General features: G+C 37.2%; 1 protein-coding gene across 1 annotated transcript in view; it reads right to left on the reverse strand.

The window, feature by feature from the left end:
- Nucleotides 1-244: 244 nt before the first annotated feature.
- CPS1 (carbamoyl-phosphate synthase 1) overlaps nt 245-17244 on the reverse strand; it is a 145976-nt gene continuing 128976 nt past the window's right edge. The window contains exons 33-38 of the mRNA XM_088842007.1: nt 15259-15333; nt 12408-12506; nt 4795-4854; nt 3957-4069; nt 1989-2118; nt 245-1267 (exon numbers count right to left, since the gene is read on the reverse strand). Of these exons, the coding sequence (XP_088698133.1) occupies nt 1169-1267; nt 1989-2118; nt 3957-4069; nt 4795-4854; nt 12408-12506; nt 15259-15333 (576 nt within the window). The 3' untranslated portion in view covers nt 245-1168. The remainder of the gene's footprint in view (nt 1268-1988; nt 2119-3956; nt 4070-4794; nt 4855-12407; nt 12507-15258; nt 15334-17244) is intronic.

The following is a 17244-nucleotide window of genomic DNA, read 5'->3' on the forward strand; positions in this document are numbered from 1 at the left end:
TTCATTATTTTTAATATAAATTGCTCTTACCCTATAGGGCTTTGTGTGGAAAAAAGAATAAAAAAAGATATAATCCTGGAACCAAGCCCTGTTTCACCAGAGAAATGAACAGATTTTGTGGATCAATATAAAGATAAATGAATAAATAAATGCAAGAATACCACTGTCTTATCTCTCAATAGTGTTTTATTTAAAAATTCACAATTAGAGCATGTGTAATAACACAAAAAGTTTAAAAGTGACAAAGGCTGCCCTGTAGGAAAGATTTTTCTTGTATGGAGAAGGAACAAGGACTTTGTGCCTAAAATGTATAAAACTTAACGTTGCATCAGGGGACTGAGTAGATCAACAGAATCTATACTCTGAAGGGAATGAACATAACTTCCAAGTTATTCCAAAGTGGGCAGAAAGGAGGGGCATGGCAGAGATGGCATAAATCTGAAGATTTCACTTGGCTCAGGTTAAAAATCCAAAGAGAAACAAGAACAAAACCTCAGTGGTATCCACCATCTGCTGACATACTACAAAACACAAAATTGCAAACCAGTATCCTTTTAAGAAATCCATACTTTAAAGACCTCTGCTACACTTCTCAATTTCAGCTCTGTAGGAGGGGATGATGATATTCCTGTATAAGCCAGAGAGAACGATTACTGAAAAGAAACAATACACAAACACCATGATGGAGGAGTTCTTAAATTAAATCCATATTTCATTTGAACCGTTTTTAGAATGTTCTGCCTTGTTATGTGAAAGTGTCCTGAGTATGGCAGATGCTGTTTAAAACTGACAATAGTGTCTGTAAAGGATATATAGAAAGAGTTCAGAAGACAGAGTAGCAACTTTTTCTACCTTGATCATCATTAATCACCACTATACAATGTTAGCTGCAAAGAAGCATGTAGATAAACTTGGCCTACCAAAAATAAGACATTAATAAGTGAAGACTCATGAAGAACAGTTACTTAGGGAGGACTCTCTAAAATTTTTAAAAGGTGACTGACAACAATTTAATTGTGAAAGAAAAGAATATTAAGGCATACCTAAGTACACTGAAATTAAGTTTGATATCAATATTTGTCTCTAGGAAAGAAAGCTTCAGATCAGTTCCTTTAGATAAAAAGTGGCTTAGGTTGATTTAAGAATGGAGACAGGTGTCTCTGTTTCTCTATAGTTCTTTCCCAGCACTGTACTGCCTGTAGTGGAAGAGACTCTTGGAGTCCACATTGCGAGCTTTCTTCACAGCTTCAGCAAAAAGTTTGGTCACCTGAAAATATGAGGGTAGGAATCTTAGCAACACACATGAAATGAAAGTGAATGTTCAATGAAGCAGGAGCAAAAAGTCACAGTTTCTCTTCCTGATTTTCAAAGGGGTATGGGATGAAAGACACAAATATTTTTATTTCATGGGGACTTTCTCCTCTATCTCAGACCTCAACATGAATAAGCGTATTTCCCCCTACCTTTCACAGAAATTAAAACTGACTCAAGGGGAAAAAATACAATGATCAGAAATATATAAGGTCTTGACAAACAGTTCTCCAAGTGATAAATTTGTTGGGTCATGTTCAAGTAGAAGAGAACATGCCTTCAGTAATCATTTCCTGTGGACTGGACAAGTGCTTGCACTATATCTGTATTTTCAATTACCATTAACCTGTTGCTTTTAATGTGGTGCCTTTCATTTAGACAAAATGGAATAAAATTGCATACCTTTATTACATGTCACACCACACTTTTTATTTAGAGGATATTTGTATGTGTAATGAGAGAACCATGGTTATCCATGGCTTCTGGTAATCTCAACTCCTTGATCACCACCTGTCTCAGGCCGTGACCTACCATAATAGACCATTAATTTAGATATTATTTAGAAATTCTTCTACTTTCTGAAAGTTACAAGAAAGAGAGAAGAGAGATGTGTACTCTTAAGAGAGGCACAGAAATAAAAACCCTCATGTGGACTACGTTTGAGGAAAAGAACATACCTGGAAATTAGTGAGGAGAGCAATTCCACTGTCAACAGCTGTCCTCCGAATCACATAATTATCGTGGACAAATTTAGTGTTGTTATTGGGGAGGTTAATCACCAGGTCAATGCTGCCATCTCTAATCAATCTGGAGAAATAAACAAAATAAATACAAGCTTGCAAGTGACGATGTATATTTTATAATTAGTTTTCAAACTACTAACGTAAATTACCCTCAAAACCATTCAAGTCAATGGCATACTGAGTTGACTGACACCCGCCCTCCTTTATTCCTAAGCAGATGTTCAAACTATACACATTCGGGGGCTATAATATTTTTATTGTGTTCTTGAAAGAATGCTGTTAAATGTCTAACTAATCAAATGGAAATATATGTTTTATCTTTAAAATGTTACTGATGGCAAGAATTGGTAATTTGAGAGACAGTTACTTATTTTACAAGGAGGTGGTTCTTCCAGCACTGAAGGCCATTCCACTCCCCACCCCTCACACCACTTCAGATCAACTTTACTTCACTGCCTGCTTCCTAGTGTCTCAGCTGATGTTATGAAATACAGGCTGCCTGATTTTCAAATAAACCTCTTCACATTCTGCTGCAGGGCTGTGATAAACATTAGGAGATATTTAAATGTCAAAAGCAGGAAGCAGTACTAATTCTTGTTTTACAAAGCCCTAAGAAGGGCCTCTGGGCTTCCCTAGTGGCTCAGTCGTAAAGAACCACCTACCAATGCAGGAGACACGAGACATGCAGGTTTGATCCCTGGGTTGGGAAGATCCCCTGGAGAAGGAAGTAGCAACCCACTCCAGTATTCTTGCCAGGAAAATTCCACTGGACAGAGAAGCCTGGCAGGCTACAGTCCATGGGGTCACAAAGAGTTGGACGCAACTGATCGACTAAACAATGACAACAAAGGCTTCTAGCATCATTGGAATAATTTGCCTTCTTTTATTAATTTGATAATGATTTGTAGGTTACTTTCTTAAGAGCCCTAACAGATAGTATATCATATACTGTTTGTTAGTTAGGACTTAGCCATCCAGTAGGCTGTAACATCCTGGAGCAACTGAGAATTATCTCCTATGTATCTACACCACATAGTTCTATATGTGTTAATGTATCAGTGTTCCTGAGGTTCAGGTAGTGTGCTGAAATAAATGTCTTACAAAACCTAATGAAGAAATAGCCTAAGGCATAATAACCAACCGTATCAAAGAATGGCAAATCAGGTAATCTAATAGGTGACATTATCATATCTCTCCCCATAGCGCCCTTCAAGTAGCAAGGTCTCAATAAATTGACTGTTTTATTGATGCACAACCTCAGTGAAATGCAGTTGGTTAATCTTACACTTGATATACACATATATACACAATGCAAGTTGACTTAAAACACAAAGCACTGCATTACTTTCTTTGGGCCCATGATTGTCATCACTGAGCTCTTGGTTGCTGTCTGTCAAAGGAATGGACATTTACTTGGAAATATTTTGAAAGATGCTACATATCACCATGCATATATATGGCATTATGTGTTTTACAATAACAGCAAAGTTCATGAGAAGGAAGTTTTACTATTATGCACAAATTTCCTCATTTTAAATTGGTTAACTAAAAAGACTTTTAGAAGACTTGCAATAGGGTAAGGTGATATATTTATATCATGCGTGTGTGCATACTCAGTTGCTCAGTCACGTCTGACTCTTTGTGACCCCATGGACTGTAGCCTGCCAGGCTCCTCTGTCCATGGGATTTTCCAGGCAAGAATACTGGATTGGGTTGCCATTTCCTCTTGCAAGGGATCTTCCTGACCCAGGGATAGAACCCGAGTCTCTACGGCCTCTTGCACTGGCAGGTGGATTCTTTGCCACTGAGCCACCTGGCAAACCTCATATTTATATCATACTAGTTCCCAAAGCTAATTCTCCATCTATTTTGTTATCTCAGAATAACCTGCCCAGTTCTTACTTTCTGATGGGCGAGAGGCTGGGATTCTGTCCTTCTTGAGATGGCCATGCCACTGGGGTAGCAGGTACATTGTTGGCATTGAGCCAGTCTGATGTGGCTTCCGTGGCAAAGAGCTGCATTTAAAATTTTTTAAAAAGTCAGTTACTGTATCAAGGAAAAGCTTTCATGGAGCAAAGGGACCCATTAGGACACTTGAGTCATTTAAAACATAGAGCAGGAAAAAATGGTGAATATGAGATGCAAAATGACGTCAGAAATAGAGATTAAGACAGAATCTAGAGTGATAGGCATTTTAAGTATTTTTTCAATATTTGCAATAAGAAGAAAATTAATAACCTCAACTGTAACTGCTTTTGTAGGAGAGAAAAAGAAAGTTATTGGTGACTGAAAATTCAGTTATCAGACCAGTAAAGCCTCATGACCACAGGTCCACCCTGAACCTTGGGACTCATTCTGTTTTACAGAACCAGGCTTTGTGTGCAGATACTCATGGCAAAGAAGTTTCACCTGTAACTTTTGGAAACTATGACTTCATATTGAAACAAGAAAAAGGGAAAATATATGGAAATGCATTGAAACTTTATCCCAGTTCTGTGTTAGGAAAACTCTCTAGGTTTTTAGCCAGCAAAACTACTAAGTTTGTAGTAATTGTGCTAAAACTTAAAACTAGTCTTTCTAATTAGTTTATTTCATTGAAGCTTTGAAATTATAAAGTTAGTTATAGTTTTCATATGGAGAGGTCATATCTTGTATGATTTTATTCCCCAATAGTCTTCAATATTCTTTTTTGTGGATAGATTGCTGACAGAAAACAGTTAAGAAAAATAATATCACATACCTTGAAGCCTTCATTGTGTAATTGTTCAGCCACACCAAGGAATTGTGGACGGAATGATTGCTGAAATTAAAGAAATTTAACAAAATTCACTTTCTAGATACACGTTATTAATTTAGTCATGCAATACAGCCCTCTGTCATGTCATAAAAGGAAATGCCATGTATTGTTTTATATTCAAAGATGACAAGTTTCATCCTCCTAGAGTGATTATAAACTGTTACTTATTTTCTCATATAGATGAAATTCCATCCACATTGTCTTGCTTTCTACTGTCTTACTTTTTCACCTCAAATTCCTTTACTCATTGTTTAATCTACTGAGTGTCTGAGTATAGAGTCAGATTTACCCCTGGATTTACTTCTGGATGGATCATTTTCCTGGTTAGAGAGAATTTAAAGTCATCTCTATTAGGTGCTCAATGCCACATCAGCCTTTTTGGATGTTCTGCCTTTCAACCTGTTCTAATTGCTGAATTCTAAGTTTGGACTGTGGAGAAGGCAATGGCAAGCCACTACAGTACTCTTGCCTAGAAAATCCCATGGATGGAGGAGCCTGGTGGGCTGCAATCCGTGGGGTCGCTAAGGGTCGGACATGACTGAGCGACTTCACTTTCACTTTTCACTCTCATACATTGGAGAAGGAAATGGCAACCCACTCCAGTGTTCTTGCCTGGAGAATCCCAGGGACCGGGGAGCCTGGTGGGCTTCCGTCTGTGGGGTCACACAGAGTTGGACACGACTGAACTGACTTAGCAGTAGCAGCAACAAGTTTGGACTGTACTTCAATTCCTAGGCCTTGACCTAGCAATTCATGCAAAGTTCCCTACAAGTCAATCATTTGGAACTCAGTTGGGCATTTACTCTAAAGCAAAGAGTAAAAGAATGGACTCTGGAATCAATAAGCTGCATTTCACTCTGTCTTTACCATGCACTTGTATGAAAAGTTAATGTATTTGAGCCTCCATTTCCTCATTTATAAAACAATGACTCCGATATTAGTGTTATCTACTTCTTGATGGTCCACAATAAATTGTGTGACCTTGACCAACTTACTTAACCTCTCTGTGATATACTTTCCTCAACTGTTAAATAGGAATAATAGTACAGAGGATCGGAGAAGGCAATGGCAAGCCACTCCAGTACTCTTGCCTGGAGAATCCCAGGGATGGGGGAGCCTGGTGGGCTGCCGTCTATGGGGTCGCACAGAGTAGGACACGGCTGAAGCGACTTAGCAGCAGTACAGAGGATGAGATGGTTAGATGGCATCATGAACTCAATGGACATGAGTTTGAGTAAACTCTTAGAGATAGTGAAGGACAGGGAAGCCCAGCGTACTGCAGTGCATGGGATTACAAAGAGTCAGACACAGCTGAGCGACTGAATAACAAAATGTCATAGGGTCCCTGAGAGCACTCAGTGAGTGAAGTCCTCCATAAGTGTTAGGACACTGATCGTGCTCGATCACTCAGTTGTGTCCAATTCTTTGCAACCCCATGGAATGTAGCCCTCCAGGCTTCTCTGTCCATGGGATTCTCCAGGCAAGAACAGTGGAGCAGGTTGCCAATTCCTTGGCAATTCCTCCTTGGGAAGGGGATCTTCCCAACTCACGGATCAATCGAACCTGTATTTCCTGCACTGGCAGATGGATTGTTTACCACTGAGCCACCTGGGAAACCGCCAATTTAGCACAATTGCTGGCTCATTAATAGTTATCATGAAATATTATTATTATTAAAATAATTGTTTTTTCAGCCTCACAGAGGCTATATTCCTGTCCCTGCACTCTAGCTCTGAATCAGCCTCGATTCCTCTACTGGCTGTCACACTTAGAACACAAACCAGTATCATCCTCATATATGTTTTCCTTCCCACCAGGCTCCTTAATATTCAATCTTGCTGTTCAGATATTTTCTTAGAATTGTGTGCTCTTCTGAAAACCCCAGCTGGAACCATTCAATTTCTGGGTCTTGCCTTTCCTGGACTGTCTGTTGCCATCAGGGTTCCTTAATTCTGAACACACTTCCTTCCTGTGACTAAAAGCACATATTTGCAATACAGTGATCAGGGTGGAAGAAAACAATCTCAGTAGCCTACCCAATCGTCAACTTCTGACCTTGACCCCATTAACATGAATGTCTGAGTAATCTAGCTAAACAGAATATGCAAAATTGTACAAAGTTAAAAACATATCCATTCTGCTTCAAATGAGAAATTTTTCACATTTTTTGAACTGTTTAAAAAGTTTGTAAACAGATGATATAATTTGGTTACTCTAGAAAATATTTTATAATCTATTAGAAATTATATTAGTAATGGTTGAGAAAAGACATGGATATGATCTTATTTCAGTTTCAGAGAAACTAAGAATTGTGATAAAACATCCAGATCCTTGCACAATTTTGATAATGTTGAGCCCACAAAACTTCCTAATACATACTTGTAGAGGCTTTTTGAGAAAAGATCTAAATCTTAGGTAGAGACCCCAAGACTATGTTCAAATATAAAATTCTTTCAGAATCTGGCCCTCTCAATCCCAGAACTGCAATTTTATGAGAGGAAACTATTGGCAAATAGAAAAGATAAATGCAACAGGATGAATCTCAGCTAAAGCAGGCTCAGAGGTTATTCATGACAGCCTTCTAGAACACAAATTGTAACCATGCCCAAGGCAGTAGCTTTTCGTTCTCACTTAGGACCCAACAGGAAGAAATGGGCTTAGATGCAAGAAGTTCATGACTAGATATAAAATTAAATAAGTATAAAATCAGAGAGTAACTCAAGACAGTAAGGTAATTTAATGAGTTTTGTGGCAGTCTCTTTAAGAATAGATTAGGCAGAAGATTAGGACAATCTTTTACTCATTTGATTCTGCTTAGAAAGCAAGGGACTGAATTAAATGGCATTTTAGGTTTTCTTTGTGTTTTAGACTTTTTGAAATATAGCAAATACATGTGAAATATTCTAAATAAACCTGTGAATTTCATCAAGCACACCTAAAATGGAACATTACCGTGTGAACCTCTGCTAAACACATAACAGACATAAGGAAGCATCAAAGCACACTGGAAGCTCACCATAAAGGTAACCAGCACTTTTTGACCTGTTGATACATTAGTCAGGTACTATTCTCAATCTCTTACATTTCCCCCTGCTGCTGCTGCTGCTAAGTCACTTCAGTCGTGTCCGAATCTGTGTGACCCCATAGACGGAAGCCCACCAGGCTCCTCTGTCCCTGGGATTCTCCAGGCAAGAACACTCGAGTGGGTTGCCATTTCCTTCTCCAATGTGTGAAAGTGAAAAGTGAAGTCTCTCAGTCGTGTCCGACCCTTAGCGACCCCACGGACTGCAGCCTACCAGGCTCCTCCATCCATGGGATATATAATAATATATAATGATAATATAATATATGGCCATGTGATAACATAACATTGCATCAATTTTCTAAAATACCATTTCACAGGTATAATAGTTCTCAAGATGTGGCCTCCAGAGAATCAGCATCACCTGGGAATTTGCTTAAATTATGAAAACTTGGGCCTTACCCCCAGATCTATAGAATCAGGAACTCTGGGAGTGCGTCCCAGGGATCTGCAGTTTAACAAATCCTCCAGTGATTCTGATGCACGTTTACATTTAGGAATAGGAAGGAAGAGGGGATAAGAGGACTACCCTTCATTCATTTTGTAATTCAAGGTGAAGATGCATTAATCTTGGCCAAAGACACTATGAAAAAGGTTGAGGGAGGAGTACTAGACTATAATTTTTTTTTGCCATTTTAAAGTAAAATAAGTCAGCAAGTCCTCTAAGACCAGCAGACACCAGTCAGAACCTCATTATGGAGCTGTTTCAGTGATGTCCCCAAGTGGAAAAGATAAATATTCGACATGACAATATTGGCAGTTTCCAGCCAGGGAACTACTCTGCCTTCTGGTCTGGGGTGTTGGCTTTCATAGTCACATTAGAAACTTCTATCAAACATGTATTGAACACTTGTGACACATAAAATAGCCTCTCTACAAAAAGAAATTACAGCTGTCAGCTTGCATCTGAGTAGCCCCAGATTTAATAGCTAAATGAAAATACCTAGGTAAGAAACCATTTGTTACTAAAGGTGAAAAGTACAGCTGATTTATTTCCTGGAAAACATTTGTAAGAAAGTCCTTTAAAAGTGAAAAAAAAACCACCTATATATATATATATATATATATATATATAATTGGAGGATATATATATATATCCTCCAATTATCATTTCACATTAATCCATATTCTGGCTACAGAACCGAAAGCCAAGTTAGGATGGTGTGATGTCTGTGGACTCTACAGGGATGTCAAGATTGACAACTCTATGGTTGTTCATAATGATTCTGTATAGAAGATAAAAGGTTATTCATGTCACTTGGAGTTGTCTTTTTCAAATAAAATGCTTGCTTTGTGTTTCTGAGCCATGCTGAAGCACAGATGTCAGGATGGGGGCTCTCTATGAGCATCACTGAATAGCCCAATCAGAGGGCAAAAAACAAGTAAGGGCTCTAGAGTAAATCATTTATTGTTGAAGAGTGTTCCAGAAAACTTCAAGACAAGGCAGATTGCCCACTCATAGAAACTGAAAATAAATCCTGATGGGATGAAAAGAGGCTGGAAATATTTCAGGAAAATCAAAGATGATTTCGTTGCCACCTAAACCTACATTATGCTTTTCTTATATTAGGATCTATGCTTTAAAAGGCTCTTGGTAGACACACAGTGCCTGTAATAGTTAAGTTGACAAGAATCCTTTGATAAAACCTAAATATTGATTTTCCCCCTAAACCCTAGTTATGGAAGATTGATGTTATTAAAATATTTCAATTTTCCCGGGTAATTTGACCATAACATTAATAGTGAATGGACAGAAACAGTCTATGTGCATAAACGAGTAGAAAAAGAAAGAGAAGAGAAAGAAAAATTAGGAAAATAAATATAACCAACAAGTGTGTATACACACTGACATGCACATACACATACATAATCTATTTATTAAATATTGAAAAGTGGTTGATACTTGCTAGCGATAAACTGCTGCTTAAAATACGTGTTAAACAACCAACAATAAGAAGAAATATTTCCTGTATCAGAGTCACTTTTGCCTTTCCTCCATAGTTCTCTTTTCCCCCTAGTTTTGTCTTACAACCTGTTGTGAAAAATTAGAGTTAAGCTTTCTTCAATTAAATCCTTTACTCATAACAGCAGCTGCCTCAGGAGGGGGTGATGAAGAGAAAAGAAGGTCTTTTGAATGAATTTATATGAATTCTTCTGGCTAAGTGAAACCGTGTTAAGATGATTTTTTAAGTACAGTGTATCCTGAAACATAGATTCTAATTATTCACAGTTGCTATGAAGTTTAGGTTTATCCCATTCTAAGAAGATGCCCAGTGAGTTAGCTATTAACTCTGATTAGCACATTCTATCATATTGTTCAGTCAAATTTATGACTATACATTTGAAAAAAATCACTGCAAATTAAAATCTTCCATATAGTAATGAAGAGATTATACACTGACTATTGGTGATGGCAGCTTTTCTTTGCTTCCCACATAAAGTAGGTTAGAAAATGGTTCTTACCTATCTCTAGAGATTTAGAATCTTGATGATTAATTTTACCACAGCTGCAAGTATTTTATTAAATGTCAGTTTATTAAATATTTCCTTGAATATACTTTAAACTCTGTAGTTAAAATATGTAGATATTTAAATTCCTAATATTATGCACGCATGCACAGGAAGAAAATTCTTTGCAAAAATGCATGTAGCTGCTAGAACATCAATTTCTTTAAAAAAAAATAAATAAACTGAAAGGTAGAACATTGCTTTTAGAAGCCTTCTTTTTTCCCTATGAACTTCCTTCTTTCCCTACAAAGCAAAAATTCTGTTCACTGTTGCCAAAATCATACTAGTACTACATAGGGATCAAATTAATTTTTGCTTTATATTTCCCTGCAGCACTGGAACCAAACAAGGCACAATTTTATACATCACTGCCTTCTTAAAGTGGTATTTTAAAATGTTAGCACTATTATGATTAGTTGTGGGGACAGGGACTAAGGGCATGGTCTCCTCTGAATGCCCCCAGGTCTCACATTAAACTTTAAGCCATAACTGGAAGCTGGACAAATACTCTCATACTTGTGACTTAATAATACTTAATACCCATTATAACATGATGAGTCTCTCATATGGTGTGATGTGTCTCTAAACTGCCATTAAGCTTCACAATTGCAAGTCATCTTGTTAGCCTCTGTTCTAACTGTTCTCCATCGCCCTTCTGGCACCTTTATGAAGCAAAATCCCAAGTTACTCTTTGCAGAAACTTCTCCAAAGCCACCCATCCAATTTCCAGAGTCTAATTTGCTGATTCTAAGGTACCCTAATGCAACAGCATCTATAATAATAACCCACTACTTGAAAATACCTGGTATTATTATAATTTTATTGATGTGTACAGAACCGTGCAGGGTTTGAACTGATGGAAAGAATGGCAGGGGTGATAGATAAGACCATCTATTATTTTTATAGGCCCAGGGATTGCTAACCTCCAATGAAAGTGAAAGATCAGTTGAGAAACATCTAGTATTTTTAGAAACTTTATAAACAAATAGTTTGTATATTCTTGCAATAATTATTCCATAAAGTAATAAGAGTTTCCTGGCTCCCATTTTGCCCTAAGATTTACATTTGACTTGCAATAATAAACCAAAGATGTCCTTTTCATCATATGAAGATATTCACTTACAATAACCATACCCTGCTTTGACTTAGAAGGTTTACTAATATTTCATGAACTTACACTGTGGGATGGGCTGACTTTCTTAAGCCCATTAGGCCACTGCCCCTTAAGCACTTTCAGTCAGTCATGGAGAACTTTTAATTATGTTAAGAAAATTTCTCAAATAATGCCCATGTCTTCTTCAATTCTGAATCTTTGATATTTAATAGAAATTGAAATGTGAGTGAATGAATGTAATGAAGGAAAGAACAGAGGTTTGGAGGGGGTAATATTCATTTCAGTTTGGGATATGTTGGTTTTGAAACATCCAGATGGACGTATCCAGCAAACTGCCAGAAACAGAGGATGGCTGAGGATAAAGATTTAATGATGATAGTTTTACATGGGAGAGTGGATAGACATGAATGAGCTGGCAAAAGGGGAAGTGAAGAGAAAATTCTAAACACAGTCACAGAAAGAAGCCATGAGACCAGCTTTATGGAAAGCTTATATTAAGAGGCTAAGGAGCTAGCACTGACAGCAAGCCATGCAGGAAAGATGTAACCAAGGGAAAGAACAGAGTCCTTTTAAAGGTACCCTAAATCCCATTCAGAATAAACATCCTTCACTACAGCTTTTTTCCTTTCCTATTTTTTGTTTATTCCCTTATTTGCATTGGCTGCTACAACAGAAAAAGGCAAAAATTCAAGGAACATACAGAGAAAAAAATGTCCATTATTTCTCAAATTTGCTGGCTTTTTAGTGGAATTTTAAAAATATTTCCCCTCTTCTCTAGCACCATTAAGGTCACTTCCCCTACCAGCTCCCAGCACGTGTCCACAGTCATGCACACAATCACACACTACCTACCTGAATTCCAATCAGGATGCCTTTCTGGGGTATCTTAAATCCTGTGGAAAGCATTGCCTTCAGGAAAGCTGTATGAATACCTTCACCAAAGCAAGCCACCTGTTTAGAAGAAATGAAAAAAATAAAGTAAAAGGAAGCAAATGAGTCACCCAACCCTACCAAAAAAGAAACACAAATGAGATCATAGATTCCTATGCTAGATTTTATTGAGTTGCCCAAAGACCATGCAATCTGAATCTAGGGATTAAAAGTCTGGCTAGGGCAGATGTATCTTATGTTTTTAATTAAACATAATGAATGAATAAGCAATTCTTTCTCCACCCAACAACACTCCATGGAGCAAAATAACTGGATTCTACTGTGAGATATTTAGATACAAATTACAGCTCTGGCCCATAATATGGTGAGCTGCCAAATGTTAATACGACTTAATGTTTAAATAATAGTATATGTATGTATACTATGCAACAATACATGAATTCATGGGTCAGTAGCACAAATGCGTAACTGCTAATCAATTGGTTAGGAGTTATTTCATACATATGGGAAAGCCTTCTAAGAAATTCAGTAAATCTGTGAAAATCTCAAAGGAACTTGTTCATTATTATTACCTTCATAAAATGAGGCAAAATACCTTGCTATCAGTTCTTAATACAACAGCCCAAATTAAAAAAAGAAAAGAAAAAAATCCAAATTAATATAGTGTTGGGATATACAGAGCCTTCCTATAGGGTAATAGCACTACAATATAACTACAAGTTGATTAGCTACCCTAACTATAGAATAAGGGGTTAATCTGAGCATGATGGAAGAAAGCCTTGCCATGTACATCATTATTTGACACAGGTATAGAATCACCATTAGAGTAAATAACACTGATGGCTAAATTCATTCTTTAAGCAAGTGACTCCTTTACTGTCAAAGGAAAGTTCTCATGACTATGATTTTCAGGGGACCACCAGGACCTGTTGCTTTTCACACCACAGTGAACATTTTCTGTGTTCAAGTACTGGCTAACCAACTTAAGGAATGTCAACCTAAGTTAATGGGACCCAAACCCTACTGAAAGAACCTAGGCAATTTCATCGTAAGTGCATATACAAACACAAGGTTTCAGCAGTTTTCTACAAAAACACAGACAGTAGTTAAGGAGGTGCTAATGGTAAAGAACCCGCCTGCCAATGCAGGAGATGCAAGAAATGTGAATTCAACCCCTGGGTTGGGAAGATTCCCTGGAGAAGGGAATGGAAAACCACTCCAGTATTCTTACCTATAAAACCCCATGGACAGAAGAGCCTGGTGGGCTACAGTCCATGGGTCACAGAGAGTCAGACACAACTGAGCACAAAGATTAAGACTATCAACCCCACCTCATCATTAGAAAAACTAAAGTTTTATTTAATCCCACAACAAGCCATTTTAACATTGAAAATGTCTCTGGAGCATAACTAAGATTTCACTGAGCTAGAATTATTATTCTGATTTCAGTAATAAAACAGAACTTGTAACATCACACTAAGTGACATTTGGAAATATGACTCTAATAATGGAAGAGGAATTATCTCTCTGTACTTCTAAAACAGCTACGAGGAAGGGGAGGGCTGAATTTCTAATTCTCTCATATGTTCATATTTCAACAACTCCAATAATGTATGTCTGGAGGCAGAATGGACACAGGTGCTGAAAACAGATTTGCCACACCAGAGAAAACAGCATGAAGGAAAGCAGATCTCACCCTTATCTGAATCCTAGGCTAGCTGAAAACAGCCCTGCTACTGAGTGACCATGGGATCAAGATGAACATCAGAGGATCTCCTTAAACGGCAGAGAAATTCAACGTTATGTCCCTTGTCTTCAAGTTAGGTTTTCTTGTCTATTAAATTAACAGAAGCAGCAAAGATGCTAAGAGAAGGCAATCATCAGTCCAAATGCAAACAAGATAGCCATTTATTCCTCGCTGCCTCCCTTCCTGTCTCAGTTGGTTTCTCATCACAGATTTTGCTTGTAACCAGGCAACCATATAAAACATCACATATTTGTTGCAATTAAGTCTTTTCCCCTCTCAGGTTTTCCTCAACACCAAGAGGAAACAATGATGCCTCCCGGTCTGATGCTGCCACTCTGGTGTGCACTGATGAGAATCTGAGGTTGTGTGTAGTAAGTCTGTCAAGGGCTAGGTGATTCATACAATGTCCTGACACTGACATGTAGGGAACTCTCTGGAATCTGACAGCTTTCTACAAGAAACACATTTCACATTCTTAAAGAAACCTCCAGCTGACAAAGGCTCCAACACAAGTGAAGAGGGACATCCAGTGGTCAGTCTCATTATAGTTTTTACAGTTGCTTTGAAAAACAGTGGTTCTGGTATACCTACAGATCCCACCATATTAAGGCCCCGTTATCTTTCTACTGTTGAACATTCATTCTACATGTTGCTATTAAAAGCTCAATGATCTAATTTCACAACAGCAAGGCAAATTAGAGGGGATGAGAGGTGCTTTACAGAGAGACCTGAGAACCTTAAAATAAAAAGACCTGCAAGGTATTTACCTGGACACCTAAAGAAATATTTGAAAGATGCTCTCAATTTGCAATGTGAACGTGAATGAAACACACATACAGTATAGTCAACTGTTGAAATGTAAGTGAGAATTTAGACTCTGGGCTACAAAATTCAAGGAATTTTTCTTAGCTCAAAATTCCCAGGCCGTTTCAGACTTATTCTGATCACAAAAGAAGTGTCCCGCATACTACTTACTAACTTATTTTACTATATTCTGATCATAAAACCATACATAGACTTCGAAGTAGATTTAATGAAAGTGTTCATGGATCATTAACTAGTTACCTCTCCAGTGGAAGCCATCTCACATCGCAGAATGGGGTCAGCATCTCTCAACCGGGGCCAGGAAAACATTGGAGCCTATCAAAATAATGGGTGGGAAAAATATGTGAAAGAAGGGTATAAAAAGAATAAAGGAGGATAAATATATTTAGTGAATCATCTCTCATAGGATTCATTTAGGCTATGGTAGACATGTAAAAAAAGTCTTTGGTCCAAGCATCTGACTTGGAAAATAGCTTTAAACCTGTGTTCCAAGAATTTCTTGAGCTTTTGGCCCAAAATTGGGTGAAATAATCACAAATTATTTCTGTAAATAGGGCCCCAGTGGCCAGTCTAAGCCAATGTTTCTAATCTGGCCTACACATATTCTTACTGGAGTGATTTCAAACAAAGTCTACTGGGCATTGGTCTCCCCAGACACAGAGTTCAAACACACTTTTTCCTTGGTAGGCTTTTGAAACATTCTTCTTCTTGTTCTGATCATTTGGACTTAGAACAAGACACCTTGCCAGAAATGTCTGTCTGCAAGCTGACTTCTGAGACATTAAACTGTTGTTGACACCTCTTAAAAAGCTTTGAAAAATATTCTGCTTGGAAATACTTTTGCCCAGAACTTTCATACGAACTAGAATATAGATAGGAGTGCTTTCTTTCCATTTATTTTATCAATGCAGTTCACTAAGAATCAAAGTTTTGTTTCTTTCATATATCTATTTATCCAGCCTAGACTATTCCTTCTTTGATTTGGGCATGCCTCTAAGTCATTATGGGAATTCCAGCTTGGAGTTGTTTCACTGGGTCATCTTAGTCATTATTACATCATATTCCTGCCTTCCAGCCTCTCTCTATCTCAACCATTGATATCTACCCACCTCACTAGGACAATATTAAGACTGACTATGAAAAAGTAATTTGACAAAAAAAAATCAAGATTCATGTACAAGGATAACTAGGAAAGAAGTAAACTAGAAGACAATATATTTTGAAAAATTCACATCTATCCATCAGTATTGTTACTAGTTGGAAATTGTCTCATACACGTGTGGGTATATATTTGTGTGTGTATTCCTGTGTCTAAGAATAAAGAAACATGAGTTTGAAATTCGTATACAGACTCTCCAGTGGAAAAATATTTGGGGGGGGGGGTCCTTCTACTTACTGGTCCCAAACAATAAAACCTTATGGATATATAGTCCCACTGAAAATTTAACAATTTATGTTGTGTCATAGCATCCAGGAATAAAATGCCACCCTAAAATAAGAAGTGACATTCTACCTCAGTGTACTGTAAAATCCAGGGAATCCTAAATTATTCACTTAAATAAGATTAATAAATATTTTATTTATAGCTTCAACTTAAAACTTTCACTGTAAAAGTCAGAAGTCAGAGTCTCAATTGTAAAACAATTATGGTTGAGGTCACTAGTATATATAAGAACAGAAAACTCTGAAGGCACCCAGAATATGTAAATGTCACATAAATATATTATACAATATAAATTAATTTCATTGTGCACTTTATCTAAAAAATTCAGATATATTTACATAATATTTCACTATCCTCATACTGTCTAGTGAGGTAGTTAAAGGTCATAATTATAAATACTCTGTTCATGGGCATACTGAGGCAACTAGAGGAGCACAATGGATTTATTATTAGGTTATTTGAAATATACAAATATTTACAGGCATTTCTTGTCTTATAATGCTTTGTTTTATTGTGCTTCGCAGATACTGAATTTTTTAAAAATTAAAGGTTTGCATATTATGGCAACTCTACATCAACCAAGTCTCTTGGCACCATTTTTTCCATCAGCATTTAATCACTGTGTCTTTATGTCACATTTTGGTAGTTCTCACAGTGTTTCAAACTTTTTCATTATTATTACTATTGGAAAAAAAGATTATGACTCACTGAAGCCCAAGATGATAATTAGTATTTTTGAGCAATAGTTTTTAATTAAGGTATGTGCATTGTTTCTTTAGACA

This window comes from Moschus berezovskii, chromosome 2 (genome assembly GCF_049115385.1).
Source record: "Moschus berezovskii isolate FMDL1 chromosome 2, NW_MosBer_1.0, whole genome shotgun sequence".
Classification (NCBI taxonomy): Eukaryota; Metazoa; Chordata; class Mammalia; order Artiodactyla; family Moschidae; genus Moschus; species Moschus berezovskii.